Genomic DNA, 23,594 nt, shown 5'->3' with positions numbered 1-23,594 from the left:
CTACAATTACTAACATACCCACACAGAATTTTACACATATGTGGCCTACTTTCAGACTGTTGTAACGTGCACCTTCTACCTGCATATTGGCCAAATTAAGGCATCTATACTTGCTCTATATGAGCCTTTCTCAGCCTATTACCCTAACCTCCATCTATAACATTTGCATGCTATCTAGCCAGCGATTTACACGCTTTCACTATTTCCCTTAGCATAATTCCTTATGGTTTGTGTCCCTGAGTTATACTGTTCACAAGGTTGCCACATTTCCCTACAAGGCGTATGCACTGTTAGTTCAATGTTTGATATTGATATTACTAGCAATGTTTCATGCATATTTTTCCCGCATTTTCTGTAATATGCATTGTACTTCTTATCTAGCTAGCAATGTAACCTGCTTTCTTACCTGTTAATCTCTGTTGTAAAATTCTGAAAAATCCTATCAATAAAAATCTATTGAAAGGTTAAGGAAATTTATTAATCTTATAGTAAAATTTTCTTTTGTTATCTATAGTAACCAATCACAGCTCAGCTTTCATATTACCAGAAGAATGTGAGAAATAAATGCTAAGCTATGGGCAACAAAGAGAATCTCAATATAAGGAAGCTTTATTAATACCCCATTTGAGTCACATTTGGCATATAAATTCGTTATCTGGGAAGGTTTATGCAAAAGTCCCAACCTTGCCAGACGTTACTGTATACAGCACTCACTCGTTCTGTTTTTTTTTTTTTTTTTTTTTTCCCCCAGTATTTACCACAGTCAGTCCGATATATGCATCTGCATGCCTGGACTGTTTGACTTGAATTTTGGCCTATAGGGTTATCATGATGGGGTTATTTTTAAGGTTATTTATTATCATGATGATATTACAAGTCAGCAAATTATCATAGGAATATGGTAGATTAGGGATTCTTTAATCAGACATGGAAGCTTTATTCCCATTTTCTTTTTTAAATAAATAAACGTAGAATAAACTAATATATTGATTTAATTGGACTATTAGGATTAGAGACTTTTCAATCAGTCCTTTTTGTTTATACTGTAAAGGCCAGGGAATATTTCTCACAAACTGTGTGTAAATAATCTGTATTTTTAGATCAATCTGAAAAGGTTTATAAACCCAACTTGTATGTATACGTGTCCGCCCGCGCCCCTAAACCTAGCAGCCTACATATTAACCTCTATTTTATTCTCCTAGGCAACTAGATTTTGTAGTTGAGAAGTGTACCTAAATTTCCTAAAATAAAAGTTTTGCTTTATATTTATAAGCCATTTTCAGAAAATATGAAAGCCTAAATAAACATGTTGACCTCATATGGCATGTGAAAGTGTTTACGGGCCATTAAGTTTTACTATATAATTTCCCCAACATGTTTCTCTGATCAGTCAATAATTTCTTGGCTAATCTTTGTGTACCCAGTGTATATTCTACTGAAACTTACCATTAATACTTTTTAACCTGAATGTGTCCTTCACAATGTAGTTTAAATTCTTGTTTCTATATTTATTATGTCTTAAAATAATATAAAATTGCATTTCAGAAGCTTAGTACTGTTCAGAGAGACACTTAAATTTCATTATTTTTGTCAGTAAAAATACAAAATCTCTGGAACAAAAAATGTGCTCTTTTATTGCATCACTCTGGCCTGAAGCCTTGGAGTTTATCACAGGAGCAAGATATGCATTGCCTCTCTATGATAAGGGTTATCAGTTCCCTGCAAATATAAACAGATATGTCGCAGCCTGGCATTTGGCAGACACTCATGAATAGTGGAACAATTTACATTTAATTCTCTTTGTTTGTATTCTCCTATGCATGCATATCAAAGAATAGATTGAGCAATTACTATTTGATATTTTGTATTATTCATAGTTAAAAACAATGCATGTAATAGACGCTTTTGTTTTAAAGACGTACAGACCCACATCACTGCACACATAAATAGAAAAGCGACGTGATAAATCTTTTTATGTGTGTTTACACTCCATGAAATGGAGATATGGCTAGACAGGTTTAAAAAAAAAAAAAAAAAAAAAAAAGTGGACCTGTCTTTCACAAAACTACAATGGTGTCTTACATACATCATGATTACTGGAGTTACCTAATTGACTGTTAAACATGCAAAACTATATCACAAAAAAACATGCAGTTAAATATATCATTATCTCTTTTTCTGCTCCTATAAGTTATGAAGGGAACATCTATCTCCATTTATAAAAGTCTAGAAAGGTTTTACAGTTTACTCTTGAATGATGCTACTTACATAATACTTATGAAAAACTAAAAGCCATTTAGTAAATACAGAAAAACAGACGTTGATGCTGGAAGATGCATAGCTAGGGTGGTTAGAAGTAGCAGTAAAATCTGTTCTGCCTAATAAAAATACACCAGTGTGATTTATTAATATAGCACTGACATATTCTGTAGAGCTGTACTGAGATTTTTACATTGGTCCTTGTCCCCATCCGAGCTTACAATTTAACCTTAGCATTTTTTTTTGGGGAGTGTAGGCGAGCACCCACCCAAGTCTGGAAAGAACATACAGACAGGTGTTGCTCTAGTTGGATCTGAACCCAGGACCCTAGTATTGTAACAGTGCTAACCATTGACCCACCATACTAGATATGGCACATAGGAGTAGAAGCAGGCATGTAAGTGGGAGGAATCTCAAGTAACCACTCTTGTCTCTTTAGAAAAAATATTATAAGCCTCTGTGCCCTTATTTATTGATGTTTTGTGTACTATGTCATATAACATTGAACTGTATGCAATATTTGTTGTGGGTTAATTGATGTTGTCTCCATATTCAACAATTTCAAATATATATCAATCATAACTGGGATTGTTTAATGGCAATTTTACTGGTAATGGACTTTGCTCCAGTTTTACTGATAGAAATTAAGCCTTTTGGGCAATACATTGTTTTTGAATGCCGAAAACGATCGCAAACAAGATTGATTATCGTTAACCTGAAATTGCTCACCATATTACACAGAACAATGGTCGTTAGTTACCATCATTACTATGATTAATACTACGATCGTGTACTGCATCTGATCCTAGCAAAAGAATGAAAGATGTGCAATTACACTGAACGATTAGCAAACGATTATTGATGATTTTAGGGTCAGACCTAAATCAACGATCAATGACACATGAACAATTTTTCGATGGTTTCATGCAATTACACAGATCAATTATTGTTTAAATTTGAACGATATAACAAACAATAATCTTCCTGTTAACTTATCATAGTTTTCATGCTGCCTGAACTATAAGTCATTGGGTGGTCCCTGGCAACTTTTCCCCATCTTACCAGTCTTGATTGAAGGATCTCTCCCTTTTTAAGTACGGTATACGTAAAGATCAGTCAAGGTTTGTGGAACAGGCAGACGCCACTAGGAAACACTCATATGACTCATGGTTATGACATAATGAAAGTGATGACATGTTTCCTTTTAAAAAAAATCTGATGTCTTAAGAATTCTCTGAGAACATGCTATGTGAAAGGACAGGTGTTTAAAACAAGACACATTTTGCTCGGCAGTGAAAAGTTGTGTTTTCATTATTAAAGGTTCCTTCTATTTTATGGGGGAATTTAACCTGAAGAATAAAATGGATGTAACTTTGAAAGGACAAAAGTTAGGTAGCAACATATAAATGGCTTTGATAGATTGCTGTCTTTTCATTAGCACTGCTGTATTCTCTATATATCTTTTCACAAGCTTTTTAAAGAGAAACCATCACTTTATTCTTTACTAAAAACAAAGCAAAGGACAATTCCTCTAGTTGTCATGAACACTGCTAATGTTATAGTTACTAGAACTGATTACTTAAGTTATATTTGGATATATAGCTACTGTATATGTAATGTAACACTGCTTGTTTTACTGCTATTACTATTCATAGAGACTTGATGTTAAGCACTGCTAAAATGGATTATACCGTATTACACCATTATAGGATTATTCCGCTAAAGGATCTATATAAATTGATGCCCGTTTTATGCCTTTAAGTGATAAAAATTTTCATATATGTCTTTGCCTTGTGAGTCCATTGTTCTCCATTGTGCTGTAGATTTATTTTAGGACACGTTAGAACAAAATGCTTTTCTTACAACTATGTAAAAAGGAGAAATAGCACAAATGATTACTAGCTGGCTTAATTGGATTGTGATAACTCAATACTCTTCCATAAATTTTTGATTAGCATTTCGTTTTTTACCCAACAGGTCACCAAGTAACAGTTTTTATCTGATCATTTCAGCATTAAAAATACATTAAGCCATTTTCTCCTGTGAAGCAGATGGCATAATTCTCAATAAGCTTCACTTTGCAAAAGAAATATTGATATATACCTGTAATCTCTAGTCTCTAAATTGAAAAAGCTTTACACCATCCAAATTAAAAGTCACTGCAATATGTCTGGCAAATAATAATCAATTGCAACACACTAATTAAAACCTATTATCAAGTCTCTAGTCCAACTTACAGCCAACATTATCAGAATTTTGCTGTTGAGTTATGATTGCAGTATACCAGAATAAATGTTCGGCAATATACATCACCTTTAAAGTATTTGATTATCCCAACGAAACAGTAAAATTGAGATAATGTGTATGGTGTGATCTAAGTAAGGGTATATGAACAATAATATTCATAATAACATGCAAGCTTGAGTATTTTGTCTGTGCTTGTCTTTCCTCTTACATTTTGTGGAAAAAAACCTATAAAAAATATAGAAATAAAAAAGAAATTATACTGATCTGCCCAGATTCCCCCCCCCCTTCCAGTTGCATCCAGAACCAGTTGCTTTCCGATTCCCCTGATGTGTTATTCCTGCAAGAGTCCACACAGCCACTCACTGGCCATAGTGTGATAAACATTCACCAGTCATTGGATGAGCAGGCATTTTCTTGCAGATACAAAACAGTGCACAGTCACTCCCATAACAGTTTTATGATTTTTAATAGGTGTCAAAATAAGGCTATGTTCCCACTACGTAAACATAACTGTCATCATTTTAGCGCCAAATTAAGACTATTGTTATGATGGCCACAAACAATGATCATGAACATTATTAACAGCTGTCATTACTAAGAGACAGCCTTTATCTGGTGCTAAAGTGACAGTTCCTCGGAAAGATGGACATCATTTTTACATAATGGGAATGCCGCACGCTCCATTGTGTGAACTTACAGGTTCTCTGCGGCCGCGATTCAATGAATGTCAATTTTTCTTGTGGCCGGGTGGAATCCCGGACAGAGCATGTACTATGTGTATACACTCCAGCCGGGATTCCGTTCATTACAATAGAACATGTGTTTTGTATAAATCTCGGCCATTGTTCCAAATTGCCTAAATGTGCAAGTGAACATGGCCTAAAAGTGGATTCAAATGGAAAGGGAGATATAAAGGAAGGACGTTTTCTTCTCCTTCCTGCTGGATCCACTTCTGGCTTTCATGGGGAAAGGGGGGTGATCCAAACTTTTATTAAGGTAGGGTTTTTTTTTATTAATAGTGACACTTTTTTTTTTTACTTTTACACTTATACTAGAAGCCCCCCCTGGGGGACTTCTAGTATAAGCACACTGATCTCTCATTGAGATCTATGCTGCATAGCCGAAAAGCAATCAAAAGCAATCAAGTGCCGAGCTGGCATCAGCGCGATTACGGCGCAGACCCTGGGCCAAGCCGGATGTGTGGATCACTCCTCCTGGACAATGTCCTGGGGGGGGGGGGGGGGTGATCCACCCCACAAGACACCAGGGCTGGGCTGCAGAAAGTAATTGGATGCAGTTCAGGGAAGAAAAAGAGTGCTGCACCTCACACCTATGGCTGACACTAGTACCTCTCGGCTGCATAAATTGGCTTGATCAATTCACATACAGAATTCTGATGTTTTTTATGCAGCCGAGAGGTAATAGTATCAGCCATAGGTGTGAGGTGCAGCACTCTTTTTCCCTGAACCGTAAGTAATTGGATGCCGCTGTTAACTTTGACAGCTGCATCCGATTACTTAATTAGCGGGCACGGCGATCGGACCATGCCCGCTAATAGCCACGGTCCTGGCTACGAGCGGCACCCGGAACGCACGGCGGCCTCGCTATGAACATCCCATTGGTGTCCTAGGGGTTAACCATGCCCTGAAAACAAATCTTTTTACGCAGTCTTACCAGGTTCCCTAGTTTGGTTACCCCCTACAATCACCATTCCCCTATACCCCAACACTTAGACCTGTACATACAGAGATTGGTTAATCACTGCATCAGCCACCTTCACTTGCACTATTCTGTTTATAAAAGATGGCTAGACCATTGTAAAAATGAAGTAATTTAGCCCATCTGTCTTTCATCTCCTACCTTTTCCATATAGATTGCAAGCTTTTGTGTGCAGGGCCCTTACCATGTTTGACATTTTGTCTATGTACCCCCAGAATTGTGCTATATGTTGGTGCCAGTGGCGTAGCTATAGGGGTCGCCGGGGTCGCCATGGCGACCGGGCCCCTACACTAGGGGGGCCCGCACGGCCCCCCTTGCCACTTGTGACACTGTCATCTTAAGCATCCCGAGAAGCTGCGGCCGCGCAGCTTCTCGGGATGCACAGATCGCTTTGATGTTCCGCCCGCACAGTGAGCGGGCGGAACATTGAAGCGATCAGAATACAGGAGAAGGACCTGTCAGCGTCCTCCTCCTGTATTCTCTCCCATAGGCTGCCGGCACTTCATGCCAGCAGCCTATGGGAGGCCGGGACGTGACTTCTCTGGCAGGCGTGATGATGTGACGTCATCACGTCTGCCGGAAGTCCCGTCCCTGCGGCTCGCAAGATGGAGCCCGAAGAGGAGGAGGAAGAGCTGCTGCCTGCAGCTACACAGCGCCGATTAGGTGAGTAGGATGTTTGTTTTTTTAGAGGCACCTCTGGGGGCATTATTAGTATATGGGGGCACCTCTGGGGGCATTATTATTGTATGGGGGCACCTCTGGGGGCATTATTATTGTATGGGGGCACCTCTGGGGGCATTATTATTGTATGGGGGCACCTCTGGGGGCATTATTATTGTATGGGGGCACCTCTGGGGGCATTATTATTGTATGGGGGCACCTCTGGGGGCATTATTAGTATATGGGGGCACCTCTGGGGGCATTATTAGTTCATGGGGGCACCTCTGGGGGCATTATTAGTATATGGGGGCACCTCTGGGGGCATTATTAGTGTATGGGGCACCTCTGGGGGCATTATTAGTATATGGGGGCACCTCTGGGGGCATTATTAGTTCATGGGGACCACCTCTGGGGGCATTATTAGTTCATGGGGGCCACTTCTGGGGGCATTATTAGCTCATGGGGGCACCTCTGGGGGCACTATTAGCTCATGGGGGCACCTCTGGGGGCATTATTAGTCCATGGGGGCACCTCTGGGGGCATTATTAGCTCATGAGGGCACCTCTGGGGGCATTATTAGCTCATGAGGGCACCTCTGGGGGCATTATTTGTTCATGGGGGCACCTCTGGGGGCATAATTAGCTCATGAGGGCACCTCTGGGGGCATTATTATTGTATCGGGGCACCTCTGGGGGCATTATTAGCTCATGGGGGCACAGCAGGGAATCCTACATACAGGGGGCATCCCACATTCCTACTCACTTTACTGCACATTACACCAAACAGCGCAGTTACTATGGGAGCCTACAGAAGGGAGGAAGGGAAGGAAGTTGCTAGAAATGTGCGGAGCCTGAATTGTTTGTCTCGCAGGTTCTAAGGGGATGAAACGTATCTGGAAGGAATCATCATGGAGGACTGGGCCGGATGAAGAGGAAAAGGGAAAGTGACGCCTCACACATCACCGGTGAGTCACTGTATGACGGTTTTCTTATTTTGTAGAACATCATTTAGTAGGGGCGCCCCGAGGTGGAAAGGTTGGGAAGCACTGCGCTAATCTGTCCCGCTGCGCCCGCTGGCAAATGCTGTAATCTGATTGGGCCTCTTACCTAATCAGATGACAGCAAGTACCAGCGCCCCCTCCTCCAGACATCTGCCTTGGCGGCCCAAGCTGTGTCCTATGGCCGTATCTTTACCGCGTTGAGCTCCAGCTTGTGCTGCATCTACATTATCTGTACTCAGAGATATCACTGTGTTATCTGTGCTGTTACATAGGACTGCAGGTGACACCTACATTATCTGTACTCAGAGATATCACTGTGTTATCTGTGCTGTTACATAGGACTGCAGGTGATTACTACATTATCTGTTCTCAGAGGGATATCACTGTTATCTGTGGTGTTACATAGGACTGCAGGTGATATCAGGTGACTTCTCCAGGTTGCAGAAGTTCAAACTTCATCGTGCCCTGCTGACAGTTTATAATGGGAGTTGTAGTTTTGCAGCATGTGGCTCTTCAGGTTGCAGCACTACAACCCCCATCGTTTCCAACTGGCAGTTCATGATGAGAGTTGTAGTTTTTCAGCTGTAGAGTCAAAGATTGGAATACAATGATTAGACAATGACACAGTACAGTCCATTAATTATAGGGGGCAGTAGTGCAGTACATGAGGTGGAGGCAGTGACAGGGCATTAGAACATGGTGGCACATTAGAGTAATTGGATATAACGTTAGATAGGACTTTGCCTGATCGGGGGGAGATGGGGGGGCCCCAAGCTAACATTTTGCACCAGGGCCCATCAGCCTTTAGCTACGCCCCTGGTTGGTGCTATATATAATCTCTGGAATTATCCAGTCCTGTTAAACTCTAACTAAACATTCAAAAAGTTTTAATAAGCTATCAGAATTTTCCTCTGCTTTATTATCTTCCCACACCCACCATTATCCTGTCTGCTAACACAAGACATTATAACAAAATTATCACTCACCTACATACAGGTGTTCACCTTGTACCCTGAGGGCAACAGATTAATGGGCAGTGCTAAATAATACAGTACACTTAGCCATTTGTCCTTTAGTTTTACTATGCAATACAAAATTTATTCTCAGACCTGGGGCTAGTACTAGTATGTGAGGTTTAGAGTAGAGTCCCTGTACATATTTCATCCATGTTACTTTTAGAACTTTATTGTGGGGTAAAACAATATTTACATTTTTACTCAGAAACAGCTGGTAATACTACATGAAGTACTGGGGAAAGGCAGAGGGTAAAGAGAGAAATATTGTCAGGCATTGTTGAGTTTATTTGGCGCAAGGTTGAGTCATGGAATAGTTCTAGTTATAGAAGCCTAGGGCATAATCAGCAAAAAAGCCTGAAATTAAGGCATAAAATTGCTTGATCATTTTTAAGCATATTCTTAAATAGGATGCAGTATGCAGAATTCTCTTTTTATTTTTCACATAACACGCAACATGATATATTATTAGTGCGTTAGCACCCACTAACGCATTTGAGTGCTGCAAGGAATTTTGTTTTATATATATATATATATATATATATATATATATATATATGCAGGAAAATACTGTATATATATATATATATATATATATATATATATATATACAGTGTTTTCCTGCATAGAAGGCTATGTTCACACAGCGTCAAAAATATTAAAAAGGTGGACATTTTTCATAGTTAAAATAACGTCCGTTTTTGCCGAGATTTAACTGACTGCAATGCAATGCATTGAAGTCAATGGAAAGATAGACGTCCAATGCACACAGCGTATTGAATAACAGACGTTTTTGCAGCGGGCGTCAAAATAATGAACATTATCATTATTTTCGGATGTCTTTTGCAAACAGCGGACGTTTTTTATTTGCAGTTCACACACAGTTTTCCTTTTGTCACCGTTCTGTTTCTGTTTTTACTATTAAACTCAATGTACTTTTCAATTAAGCTGCAGCCAAAGTCCAATTAGTAACTAAAACTAGAATACTGTGCAAATACCCGTCAGTGCACTAAGGGGAGGTCAGGCTGCTAAATAACATCCGTTATTTTAGACTCAAAATGACGGGCGTCATTTTAAACAGAGATGAAAAGACATTGTGTGAACATAGCCTAAGACTACTTTTTAACCCAGGAAGATCTTCACAAACGTCAGGGGTCGTCTTATACGCCGGGTGTCATCTTATAGGGCAGGGGCCGAAAAACTTTGGAACCATACTGGAGAAACTTTAGTCACCGTATACGTTGGGAGGAGCTCAAAAACGTCTGCATCCCCACCATATGTGGTGACTGCATGAAGGGCAGAGCAAGCTGCAGGTGTCTGGGGTATGGAAAAAAGTGATACAGTAGAGTGGTGCTGTGCCCAGGAAAACCCATCTCTTTCACCCGTCTGGCTGCCCTTGTATCCTACCTGTATTACTATAACACCTTCTCTGCCTCTCAGATCTCGCTGCTGTCTGATATTTTTTTTATACATTTTTATTTGGTGTGAGTTGGAAGAGGGGTAGTCTTATACAGCGAATATATCCCAAACTCTATATTTTAACTGGAAAAGTTGGGGGTCGTGTTATACACCCAGTTGTCTTATACGCCAGAAAAAAAGGTTTATATATATATATATATATATACATCTCCAACAACAATAACAATATTCCTGCTATAGACTTTTAGCAATCACACATACTGTACCAATTAGCGTACATTGTAACTGGATAGTTCAACTGAATTGTAAAAATCCAAGGATGTGATGTCTTAATAAAATATATTTGCAATACCGATCTCTATTTCCTCCTCATTTTTTTCACCAACTCCAGAGATGCTTTGGGACCTTTGTTTGGGCCTCTAGGCGTTCTCATCTTGGCAGGCTGATTCTTACCAGACCTAAACTCATGGGGGGTATTGGTCTCCCGGACTGCCGCTTATACTATATGGCGTGTGTCCATACTAGGATTTTAGATATGGTTCATAATGAAAGAACTAAGTTATGGGTCCGCTTGGCCCAAGCACTATCCTCCAAATCCCTGGCTACACTCCCTTGGACATGATCCCTCTCCCTGTCAGACACCTACACTATGTCTTTCTCCACTCGTCATAAGTTGGCAAGTCTCCACATGGGTCGAGCCGATATTTCCCTGATTGACCCACTGGGGCCCCTATTGCCCATAACTCACCACCCCGAGTTCCCTCCTGGAGCCTATTTCACCCTTTTTGGGGGGTTCTTAAACGTATTCCCCTGTGTTTTATCCATGATCTGGACAAGGGCTCCCTTAAACCTCTTTCTGCCATTCTTGGGTACGCCGCCCCGTTTGCGAGAGCGCCGTTTGCTTATATGCAACACACCCACTTTCTTTCCTCCATTTCGAGGGGTAAACACTTCTCCCGCCCCCTCACGGATTTTAAGCTCCTATGCATGTCCTATTCTTCCCCCTACACACTCTATCTCTACTATTTATGGGCAGCTGATCTCGGACAGATTGGATAAGCTCCCTTCCTTCTGTAGGAAATGGGAAGCGGAAATCAGTAAACAGTTCACTGAGGAACACTGGTCCAGATGTTTCTTTCTCACACATAAAACATCTATTGCCTTGAGAGCAAAGGAGACGTGTTACAAAATCTTATCTAGGTGGTACAGGGTCCCTGTAGCCCTTTATAGATGATTCCCTTTGGTTTCATATGTGTGTTAGAGATGCACTGGCCCGTCGGGAACTATAGTACATATCTGGTGGGGATGCACCCACCTTCAGTCTTTCTGGAAAACGGTGCTGTCTCTCATCCTCATCTTTGACATAATGGGCGTTCTCATCCCCAACACCCCTGTATCCATCCTATTATTCATGTTTCCTATGGCCCAGCAGAAATACAACCAGTCTCTCGCTCGCAATCTGCTGCAAGCTGCTAAAACTGTGATTCCTTGGCACTGGAGATCCTCGGATGTCCTGTCCCTGGAAGAGTGGTTTAAAGAGGTCTCCCACATTCAGCATATGGAGACACTTCTTGCGGTCACTCCGAAAGAGGTTTCCTCTTACACATCCACCTGGTTCGCCTGGTTGGACTTTCTTGCTTCGATGGTTGGACTAGTGCAGTCTTAAATCCTGACTAGTCCCTTTTTCCCTCCCCCCTCCCTCTTTTCTAGCTGTGACAGGTATCGGCTGGCATGGCTCCAGGGCAGCCGGGTTTCTTGGTCTCTGCTCATTACTGGATATTCAGGTATGGATTGCATACTTATATTATGTCTTTTTTTTTTATTGTGTTTCTCATTTTCTTCTTTCCTCCTCTTTTCACCCTCTCTTCTTTTTCCCCTCTTTTAGCTTCCTTGGTTGTTATTTTGTGTGTTCTCTAGTTGGCTGATGGTTAACCACGAGGCGCTTGCCATGTGCTTTGAATATTCCTCAGTTGGTTGATAGATCGCCAAAAAGCGCTTGCCATGTGCCTTTGTACTTCGTACATTTTTGTAACCAAGTTGCATATTTAGTTTTGTTACCAAACTGCATATTTACCAATTACGGTTTGTAATACCTGGTCTTTTACATTTTACATTGTGCTTTCTCTTTTTGTATCCTTGCTATGTCCTTTCATTTTAATGTGTACTTTCTTGTATTTTGAAAACCTTAATAAATACTTTGAATTTGAAAAATCTATTTGCATGGTCAGTATGTTTTCAACCAAAATCAAGAGTGGGTTGAAAATACAGAAACTGTGCAAATCTTTTTATTATAATTTTGGTCTGTCGGTCCCACTCCTGATTTTGTGTACAATACTGACAGAAATACTGACAGAAATATTATATGTAAACATTTCTGGGATTGCCCATGCTTTCCTTGCTTTTGATGGAATCTGTCTGCTATCTTGTCTAAAATGCTTGAGTGCTCATTGCTCGAGTCAAGCATTTTTTAGTGCTCGAGTGCACGTCTTGTTAACCTCATTGAAATCAATGGGAGACTTAAGCATTTATTTAGGTACCCCCTGCTCGGCAGAAAAGAGTATGCCTTGTTTTCCTTCAAGGACGTGTAAACAAAATATACAGAAGTCAGAACTAAACAAATTTACATTTACAGCATACTGCCAGATTTCTAATATGTCTTGTAGTGACATATTGCATTTTTTTTTTTCACTCTAATTTTTGTATATTTAATTTACACATCTCTTAAAGGGACAAAATATACAAAAATTTGAAGGAAAGAATGCAATACGTTACTGCAAGACACATTACGACTCCAGCGGTATGACGTCAATTGACCTGCACTAACCTGAGTACTACAAGTTGCTTGATCACGGACCCTAATGCAGAACCGGATCCAGGTTTTTGCGGTCCCTCAAGCAACAGAGCTTCAGTGGGTCTCTCATCCTTTCACTATGCACCCATCATCCACACAATATGCACAAACACTTGTGCATCATTGACCACAAACACACACATTGACACAGACACTGACTGACTTACACAGAGACTGACCCTGACACACAGCACTTACAATCCAGTCTTCTCTCTCTCTTCCTCTGTCGGGCTGCTCTCCACACTGTAAGGCTGAGGACCTTCCGGTCATGTGATAAGGACCTGCATCCTTTCCTCTCTCTGTGCAGGTCCTGCTCCATCTCCTGTGTCTTCTGTTGTTCAGCCCCTCAGTGAGCAGGTTCAACATTAGAACACCAGGGCCCTTTCCCTCTCTGGGACCCTAGAGGCACTGTGGTCCCCGGCAGTTGCCCAGGTAAGCCCTGTGCTGACGCCAGCCCTGCCCTAATGCACGATTGAGCACTATGCTCGATAGAGCGTGCTCACTCAAAACTTTTTTAGCTTTGTGTTTAGCTTTATCTTCCACCCACTAAGCTTTCTTGAATAAAATTATGTTTCCCACATGGTGAGAGAAAGAGACAGCTGAGTTCCTGGCTACAGTGTACAGCCACCGGTATTCAAATGCCGATTGGTCAGATTTTGAGCATGCTCGAGTTGCATTCATCTCTAATGTATATATTTGGATATGTACATCAACACAACAAGTTACATAAAGGACTATTAAAGTCAATTAAAACTTTTCTTGTTTTTTATGGCGCAGAAATAGAACTTACTAGAGATGAGAGAGTATATTTCTTCTAGTATACTATTAGCTTGAGTTTCAGGGTGCTTAAAAGTACTCGATACTCTTACAACCGAGTGGCATGTAAAATAGCAAGTCTCCTTCCTGCATGTTTGGTGGCTAAAAATTAGCCAATAAACATGTGGGAAAGGGGTTGGCACATCCTGTTATGCTGCATAGCAGTGATTGGCTGGCCGCAGTAGGTGCCCTCAGTGTATATAGACCCAGGTCACCTGATGCTTGATTCACTCACAGTATGTTCTGTTAGTTAAAAGGGAGAGCTGCTGCAGCAGGGACAAAGATTGTGTAGGCCTTATTTTTAATAGGTAGGTGACTAACAAACACCCCAAACTCCTTTTCTGGACTATTAATCTTACAGTGTGACACACACACACACACACACACACACACACAGACACACACAAAACTATATTATATACAATAAACCAGTATTATACAGTATACTGTTACTTATAGAGGTACAGTATACTGGTACTGGTATTTCGCTAGTATACACAGTTGTATACTGTGCTCCAGTTTGTGTTATTGGAGTAAACAGTAGCAGTACAATCATTAATCCATAACTATCCAAAAGTGCTAGGACTAGTGATATCCCTGTGTGACACAGAAAATAAAAGTACCTGACATACAGTATACCAGTATTAGATAATCTACTCAGTCTGATAGTGATATACCTGCAACAACCTATAGCTATATATTTAGGGTTGCCTATAAACACTGGCCTAGATTTATATATGTATATTGCTCACAGCAACCAACCACAGCTCCTCTTTCATTTAACCAGAACTGAAAGCTGAGCTGTGATTGGTTGCTGTGGGCAGTGTACACCAGTGTATATTTTACACCCTTTGATAAATCACCCCAGCTCTACCATTGTAAATGTAAAAATCAACATCTTTTTTAAATCTCACATAATTAAAATATACCAAACCATGAGCATAATTAAACTTTGGACGGACAGAGAAGAGTGTAGAAAAAGTACAGGACACCACCAGAAACCCATATTTATATTATACATTACAGGCTCAAAAAGACAACCAATCACAGGAAGCTGCTAGCAGCAATGGAAGGATAAAGTGACTAGCGAACACAGGGTTAATTCCTATCCCCTCACAGCAGATACCATTGCCAATACCGATATATCAAAGTTACGTTACATAAGCAGTATCTAAATTCCTGGCTTGAGCAAGTGGTAAAGTTCAAGCATAAAACATACTACCTGGTGGTTAGGGAATCCCTTTCCCCCATTCTTTCTGTCTGATACTGGTGCAATATACAGCTAGTACACCTAATACAGTTACCTGAGATTCTTTAATGCATTAATGCATGCTTCCCCTTCTGTTCCCGTTCCATTTTCCGGTGTTTCCATGACTTTCTTAAGTTTTCAGGTGGACCAGACACCCTCCCCTCAGCTAAGTAGGGATCTCCTGAAAAAATGCTTGATTCTCCCATTAACTTTAATAGGGATTGTTACTAATCAAGCATTAGAGTATTGAAAAATATTCAACACGAATAAGGAGCATTCGAGTATTTTACTTGCTCATCTCTAGAACTTACACATTACACAGTGAGGCAGACATGAAGAGTGGTTATAGTAACATTTTCTATATGCATATACTACATTTTATACTTAGTAATAGACTTACCATCATTCCACTCATGTGAAACTGGATCAAAACTGCCATATAACTGTCCTATGGTAATAGCCTTTGGATTTATAAAAATATAATCCACTCCATGTTCATCCATTAGTCCATTTGTTTCTAGGTCTTTTAGTACTTCAGCAAGGACTTTAAGTGCTGAAGTTTTTCCCCCAAGTGGGCTTCCAATCAACATAAATCCATGTCGAACCAGCATCATTTCATAAATCTGTTGGGAAAGAGATACATGTTTGTTCCACTTACACTATAGGACTGAAATATACTGAGTGCAGTACTGCATGGCTACAATGTCAAACTTTTCAGCTCTGACTACTCCTAGAAAGAAAACCCACAACATAATTGGGATATCTTACTGTAAGTAAGTACTATAAGCACACTGGTCTTTAATCAGGCCCCACCCCCAATTGCCCCACTGGATTCATTATCCCCTTAAGGACCGGGCCTGAAATGGCCTTAAGGAGTGAGGAAAATTTTATGAATATGACCTGTGTCACTTTATTCATTAATAACTTGGGAATGCTTTTACCTATCCGGCTGATTCTGAGATTGTTTTCTCATGACATATTGTACTTTACATTTCTGGTAAATTGGAGTCGATACTTACAACAAATCTTTATGGAAAAAAACCCAAATCCAATGATAAATTGTGAAAAATTGCATTTTTCCAACTTTGAAACGTTTCTGCTTGTACAGAAAATGTTTATGCCACATAAATTATATATTAACCCCTTGCCGCAAAATGACGTTTGGGAAACGTCATGTAAAGCAGGTAGTTCCTGCAACATGACGTTTCCCAAACGTCATGCTTTCCCTGCCTCCCCCCGCTGACCCTAAGTGAGATCGGGCAGCAGAGGAGGCTGTGTCACACAGCCTCCTCCTGCTGCCTCTGCCCGGAGGGGAGCCGCGCTACCCCCGGGCAGGTAACCCCATAGACGCCGCAGTCAATGCGACCGCAGCGTCTATGGGGATATTTGTGGCTTGGGTGATCGGAATGTTGGCATGTTGCCTCCTCCAGCCACAACTGCTGATCCTCCCCTGGCCATTTTGTCCCCCCTCTGGTATCGGCGGATCGCCGATATTACCGTTATAGCGCCAATCCGCCAGTACCGGCCATTACCGCCGCTGCCGCTGCATTTCATCTCCCCCCACCGTGAAATTACGGTGGGGGGAGATGAAATAAGTGTAAATAAGACCCCAGATAAGCCCCCCTAGTGGCCGATCACTAACCCCCCTCACCGGGCGGCCATCACATCCAAGATGGCCGCCCCCATCACTGTGAACAGACTATACCTGTTCACAGCGATGGAAATAAAAAAATGAATCAAAGCCCCATGCTCTCCGCCACCGGAGGTAGCGGAGAGCATGGGGCAGTGATCGGAGACCCCCCTGTAAGGGTCCAGGAGCAGGCAATCGGCGGTATATACTATATACCGCTGTTCGCCTGTTCACAGTGCAGGGGAGCACTTTTTATCCCCTGTCACCATAAATAATTGGTGACAGGAGATAAAAAGTGTCAGTAAGTCGCCCCCCACCCCCCAGTCACCCCCCTCCCCATATACCTTACCTGATCCAGGGAGGTCCGTCCTCCTCGACGTCCTGACTGCTTCTGAAGTGCGCCTGCGTGTCAGAAGCAGTCAGCTCTGAAAATTTAAAGTGACAGAGACCAATTTGGTCTCTGTCACTAAACTATGATTACTGTGATAGAAAATATCACAGTAATCATAGTAATATAGTGAAAATGAATGAGTAAAAGTACAAGTGAAAAAGTGTAAATGTGAAAAACATAGAAATAAAGTAAAACACACTTTTTATTATAGTAATAATTACGGTTTACTCCCAGATTACCCGTAACCACCGCAGGTTGCCCGTATCCTCCCCAGGTTGCTCGTAGCCGCTCCAGATTGCACATAACCACCGCACGTTGACCGTAACCAACGCATGTTGACCGTAACCACCCCAAATTTCCAGTGACCCCCTGCAGATTTTTTTCGTAATCACCCCAGTTTGCCCGTAACCACCGCAGGTTGCCCATAATCATGCCAGATTACATGTAACCACCGCACGTTGCCTATAACCACCGCACGTTGCCTATAACCACCGCACGTTGCCTATAACCACCGCACGTTGCCCATAACCACCGCACGTTGCCCATAACCACCACACCTTGACCGTAACCACCCCAAATTGCCAGTGACCCCCTCCAGATTGTCCGTAACCCCCAGATTGCCCGTAACTACCGCACATTGCCTTTGACCACCTCACATTGCCTTTAACCACCGCACGCTGCCTCTGACCACCACACGTTGCCTCTGACCACCGCACGTTGCCTCTAACCACCGCACGTTGCCCGTAACCTACCCAAATTGCCAGTGACCCTCTCCAGATTGGCCGTAACCACGCCAGATTGCTGTAACCACCCCAAATTACATATACCCATCCCAGATTACCTATAGGCACTTCAGTTTATCCGTAACCACACCACGTTGCCCGTTACCACCCCACGTTACCCGTAACCTCCCCAAGTTGTCCGTAACCACCCCAGATTGTCTGTAACCACCGCAGTTTGCCCGTAACCACTGCAGGTTGCCCATAACCACCGCAGGTTGCCCATAATCACCCCAGGTTGCCCGTAACCACCTCCAGATTACCCAGAACCACCCCAGACTGTCCGTAACCACCCCGCATTACCTGTAATCTCATTTTTTTATTGTATTTTAGTAACTGTGCTATTTTAATAACTATTACTAGCTGCAGTTTTGCTCCAGCAAATTGGCACTCCCTTCCTTTTGAGCCCTGCTGTGTGCCCATACAGTGGTTTATGCCCACATATGGGGTACCATTTTACTCAGAAGAAGCTGCGTTACAGATTTTGGGGTACGTTTTCTCTTCCATTCCTTGTGAAATTGAGAAATTTTAAACTAAACGAACATATTATTGGAAAAATTTGAGTCTTCTTTTGAATACTTTCCTCTAATACCTGTGGGGTCAAACCGTTCCCCGTACCACAAGATGAATTCTTTGAGGTGTGTACTTTCTTTAATGGGGTGACTTTTAGGGGGGTTCTATTCTGCTGACACTACAGGGGCACTGCAAACGCACCTGGTGCTCAGAAACGTGTTCGGAAAAATCTGCACTGAAAATGCTAATTGGCGCTCCTTCCCTTCTGAGCCCGGCTGTGTGCCCATACAGTGGTTTATGCCCACATATGGGGTACCGTCCTACTCAGGAGAACCTGCGTTACAGATTTTGGCATGCAGATTCTCCCCTGTTCCTCATGAAATTGAAAAATTTCTAACTAAACGAACATATTATTGGAAAAATTCTAGTTTTTCATTTTTACTGTCTAATTTTGAATACTTTTCTCTAATACCTGTGGGGTCAAAATGGTCACCACACCCCAAGATGAATTCTTTGAGGGGTTTACTTTCCAAAATGGGGTGACTTTTGGGGGGATTCTCTTCTTCGGACACTACAGGGGCACTACAAACGCACCTGGCACTCAGAAACTTCTTCAGCAAAATCTGCACTGAAAATGCTAATTGGCGCTTCTTCCATTCTGAGCTCTCCTGTGTGCCCATACAGTGGTTAATGTCCACATATGGGGTACTGTTATACTCAGGAGAACCTGCATTACAAATTTTGGGGTGCGGATTCTCTCATGTTTTTTGTGAAATTGATAAATTTCAAACTAAACGAACATATTATTGGAAAGATTCTAGTTTCATTTTTACTGTCTAATTTTGAATACTTTCCTCTAATGCCTGAATTGACCAGCCAAAAGCAGCGATCGTCGGCATGGGGGGGGTCTAAATCACCCCCCGTGCCGACAAGCAGAGATGGCCTGCTAGGTTAAATGTAAATGTACACCCATTTGCGTTAAGCCACGGGCTGGGGGGGGGGGCGTACATTTACGCCATTGGTAAGGGGTTAAGTGTATAAATCCTATGTTAAAGCAAAACTATCATCTTGTGAAGAACATCTTTGTCCTTAAAGCATACTATAGTGCAGTGGGGATGAAGGTAATTTTCTTACCTTGATTCTCAGCACCATTTTTGGGAACTTTGTAGTTTATGAGATATGTAAATGAGGTGGTTTGGTGCACTGGAGGCGGGACTACCACCCTCAATCAGCCCCAGTCAGCCTGCCCTTCTAATGAATATTGGAGCAGTGCTTTGGAATGAAGCCACTCTTGTGCTCTTTAGTGAAGAACACTGGATGAATATTTATTAGGAGGGTGGGCCAGTTATGGAGGTTCAGTCCACTGAGGTGGCAACCCCACAGCCAATGCACCAAACCACCTCATTTACATTTGTAATAATCTAAAATGTTGTCACAAAAAACAGTACTGAGGATCAAGGTAAGAAAATTAACTTCATTCTTAGCACCCTGTGCACTAGAGGGACATATCAGCAGGTTAGATGCTTCTAACCTACTGGTAGTTTCCCTTTAAATATGATGATTATTAATGATCATTAACTAGGAAGACATACACAATACTACTGTTCCTATTAACCCCTACTGCTCCTCCAGTGGACTCCTCCAGTGGCCGTTCACATCAGCCCCTCTCTCCTTCTATCGCCTATGTACTGTTCACCTTAAAAAAAAAACAGCTGCCTGTGGATAAATGCCTGGCTTTGGTAATCCCTTGTCATGTCACAATACTCGCAACTGAGTTAGACTTTGACACAAAAGGGGCCGCCTTGGTATTTCCCTATTTGTATCCCAATACTGGCAACCGAGTGGGACTTTTTACCAGGGTGGTTTGGTGATCTCCTCACTGGAAGGTACCACTTGGCAACAGGTTTCCTTCCCTGGAGGGATATCTGGATATTTCTGTGTTTTTAAACTCGCAACTGGGGATCCACGGACCCCTTTTTTGCATATTCAAATTTTACAGGGGGCAATGTATCAATGGAGACTCTTGAATGAGTACTCCATTGGATTTTTTCCGCTAATCTCCTTGAGCTCAGTGATTGCTGTATTTTGTTGGTTTACTTTTCATTGCCCCTGGTAGCCAGAATCCTGCTCTACACTAATGAGGGGCAATACCCTGAAACAGCTGTCTGGGGATTGATGCCTGGCTTTAGTAAACCCTTGTCATGTCACAATACCAGGGCCGGGACAAAGGGTAGGCAGGGGTAGGCGATGGCCTAGGGTGCCATCTGGTGGTTAATTACAGGGGGCGCAGCAAGGAGTGAGACGCAGTAAGGAGTGAGCTCCTATCCTCCAGTCCCTGTAGCCTGGCACCATCCCCCGCCCCCCACAGCCTATCCCAGCCAGCAACCCCCACCCCCCTCCCCACGGAGACAGACAGGGGCAGGCTGCAGGGACCGGATGTCATTGAGGCCGCTCTGACACTCAGCTGGGGGGCCATGAACTCCCCTCCCTCCTGCTGGAAGTACGGCATCTGTTGCTGCTGATCGGTGGGATGACAGAAGCGCCCCCTGCCGTCTGATCCACCAATGAGCTCAGCAGCTCTGTGCACATACACAGCAGCCAGAGCAGAGATGAGGCGCCCCTCCCCCGGCCGACCCGTCCTGTGTGAGTGTGTGTGTGAGTAATCTCTCTGCTTCCTTCTCTTATACAGCACTATTCCTTGTACATGTGTGAGGGCTGTGACAGGACAGATGGACTCTGAGGTGGGGGCAGCAGTCCTGTCACATAGGAAGGGGCTCCATTTTCTTGCTGTCTCCTTATCTTGATTTGTTGGAGCAGTCAGGTTTAACTGCTCTTCTGTAGCTACTGTTAGAGGAATATCTAAAGTAAAGTAGTGAAAGGGTTAAACTTGACTTGCTGCAATGTAAGTCACAGATAAGGAGACAGGAGCAGCCAGAGGAGGGACAGGGAGCTGTACTGGGGGTCCCTGACACACACCACACATGTGAGTGCAGCTAGTGCAGTACCTCACAGCTATCCGTCAGCATGGAGATCCCCCATAGACTGCAACACACTCACTTAGAGATTGTCCCAGCCACTTCAATTGATTTACCTGGACTCATTAGTGTGGTATACTGAATTATTGTGTCCTGTGTAATGGTACGTTTACACAGGCAGATTTATCTGACAGATTTTGGAAGCCAAAGCCAGGAACAGACTATAAACAGGGAACAAATCATAAAGGAAAGACTGAGATTTCTCCTGTTTTCAAATTCATCCCTGGCTTTGGCTTCCAAAATCTGTCAGATAAATCTGTGTGTGTAAACGCACCATAATTAATAGTGATCCAGCAGGAAGCAGTGTGAGCATAGTCACCAGCTGATGGTAATTTAATGGTTCCTGCTGCACTATGTCAAATTATACCCTAACCTCCTTTTAGTGGGATTTGATAGCTATGATGCACGGCATAAACGCAGCGTGATCCTTAAAAAAAAATAAAAATAAATATATATGTATATTATATATATATATATATATATATATATATATATATATATATATATATATTTAGGTCTCTTAATCCCTAAGAAAAAAAGACAAACATTTCTTTAAATAAAGTATTAAAAAAGTCCTTTCAGTGTTTTCCCCCCTTTAAAAAAAAACAACAACACAACACTGCCATTCCTTCACTGATAGCCATGCAATGTTGCTGGGATTATTGGCAATATGGAATGGCTCCTGGTAAAGAAGTGGTGTGCTTGCTGCTGTGTTTGAAATGCTTTGTGAGGATATGTTCCCACACAGTATTCTTGCTTAGTATTATGCAACCAAAACCAGGAGTGGCTTAAAAACAAAGAAAGGCTACAACAGACATTTTTTTGCCGTTAAATGGCGGCCATCCACAAAATTTCAAGAATATATGAACAAAAAGACTGTGTGGGAACATAGCCTAAATGTGCAATGAAGACATCAAGCAATTCTGATGCTCAAGTCGTTGATCCTGCACTATGAATGATACAGAAGTAGCATCTGAGCATCATGTCATGGGCCATAGAGAGACACAATTACTAAGAAACTACGTCTGATGCATGCACTGTAAATACATGTGATTAGGAAAATCTGATTATACATCATTATAAATCTTATACAGCGATGCCATCAGATAGAAGTCCCGGGGGGGGGGGGGGTGCCATTTGCCCTGTCTGCCTAGGGCACCAAAACTCCTTGTCCCGGCCCTGCACAATACTCGCAACTGAGTTAGACTTTGACACAAAAGGGGCCGCCTTGGTATTTCCCCATTTGTGTCCCAATACTAGCAACCGAGTAGGACTTTTTACCAGGGTGGTTTGGTGATCTCACTGGGAGGTACTGCTTGGCAACAGGTTTCCTTCCCTGGAGAGATATCTGGATATTTCCGTGTTTTGAAATACTTTGATACTCACAACTGAATTAGACTTTGATGCAAAAGAGGCCACCCGGGCATTTCCCTATTTGTGCCCAATACTCACAACTGAGTGGGACTTAAGAGGCTATATGGTTTGGTGATCTCTTTACTGAGAGGCAACCCTTGGCAACAGTTTTTCTTTTCTGGAGGGATATTTCTGTGTTTTGAGAACTGTGAGGCTCCACAGACCCCTTTTTTGCATATTGTTCAAGCTCACTCTTTACCTTCTTGAACCCTTATCAACTTTCTCTTTCCAAAATGCAGTTAGAGTGAAGAAGTTGGCATATTTCTCTCCCCTGACTGTATTTTCCAGGTCATTACACCTATACCCTCTCTCTCATTCTACTGTGTTGAGGTTCACACCATACAACTCTCTGGCTTATTTTCCCTAAGAGTCGCAGCCAACATCTTCACTCTTGGCCTACTCAATACTTTCTGAACACTTTGCTAGCAGGCTTCCTTACTGATATTCTGCTAATATTACTCCTCTCATCACGGTTGATTTTAAAGGGGTGCTCAAGCATGGGGGCACTTTTTTGGGGGGACCGGGGAGGAGGTGGCTGAAAAGACTTCCACTTACCTTCCCGGTTCCAGCAGCAGGTCCCGCATCACGGCGCTCCAGTGC

At 42.2% G+C, this 23,594-nt stretch overlaps 1 protein-coding gene across 1 annotated transcript in view; it reads right to left on the bottom strand.

Moving 5' to 3' along the window:
- Window positions 1-23,594, bottom strand: part of LOC138783023 (dynein axonemal heavy chain 3-like) — an 877,176-nt gene that overhangs the window by 418,696 nt on the left and 434,886 nt on the right. Inside the window, exon 34 of the mRNA XM_069957145.1 lies at window positions 15,634-15,856. Coding sequence (XP_069813246.1) covers window positions 15,634-15,856 — 223 coding nt within the window. The remainder of the gene's footprint in view (window positions 1-15,633; window positions 15,857-23,594) is intronic.

The sequence above is a fragment of the Dendropsophus ebraccatus genome, chromosome 1 (assembly GCF_027789765.1).
Source record: "Dendropsophus ebraccatus isolate aDenEbr1 chromosome 1, aDenEbr1.pat, whole genome shotgun sequence".
Lineage (NCBI taxonomy): Eukaryota > Metazoa > Chordata > Amphibia > Anura > Hylidae > Dendropsophus > Dendropsophus ebraccatus.
This window is presented reverse-complemented; position numbering and strand designations above follow the sequence as displayed.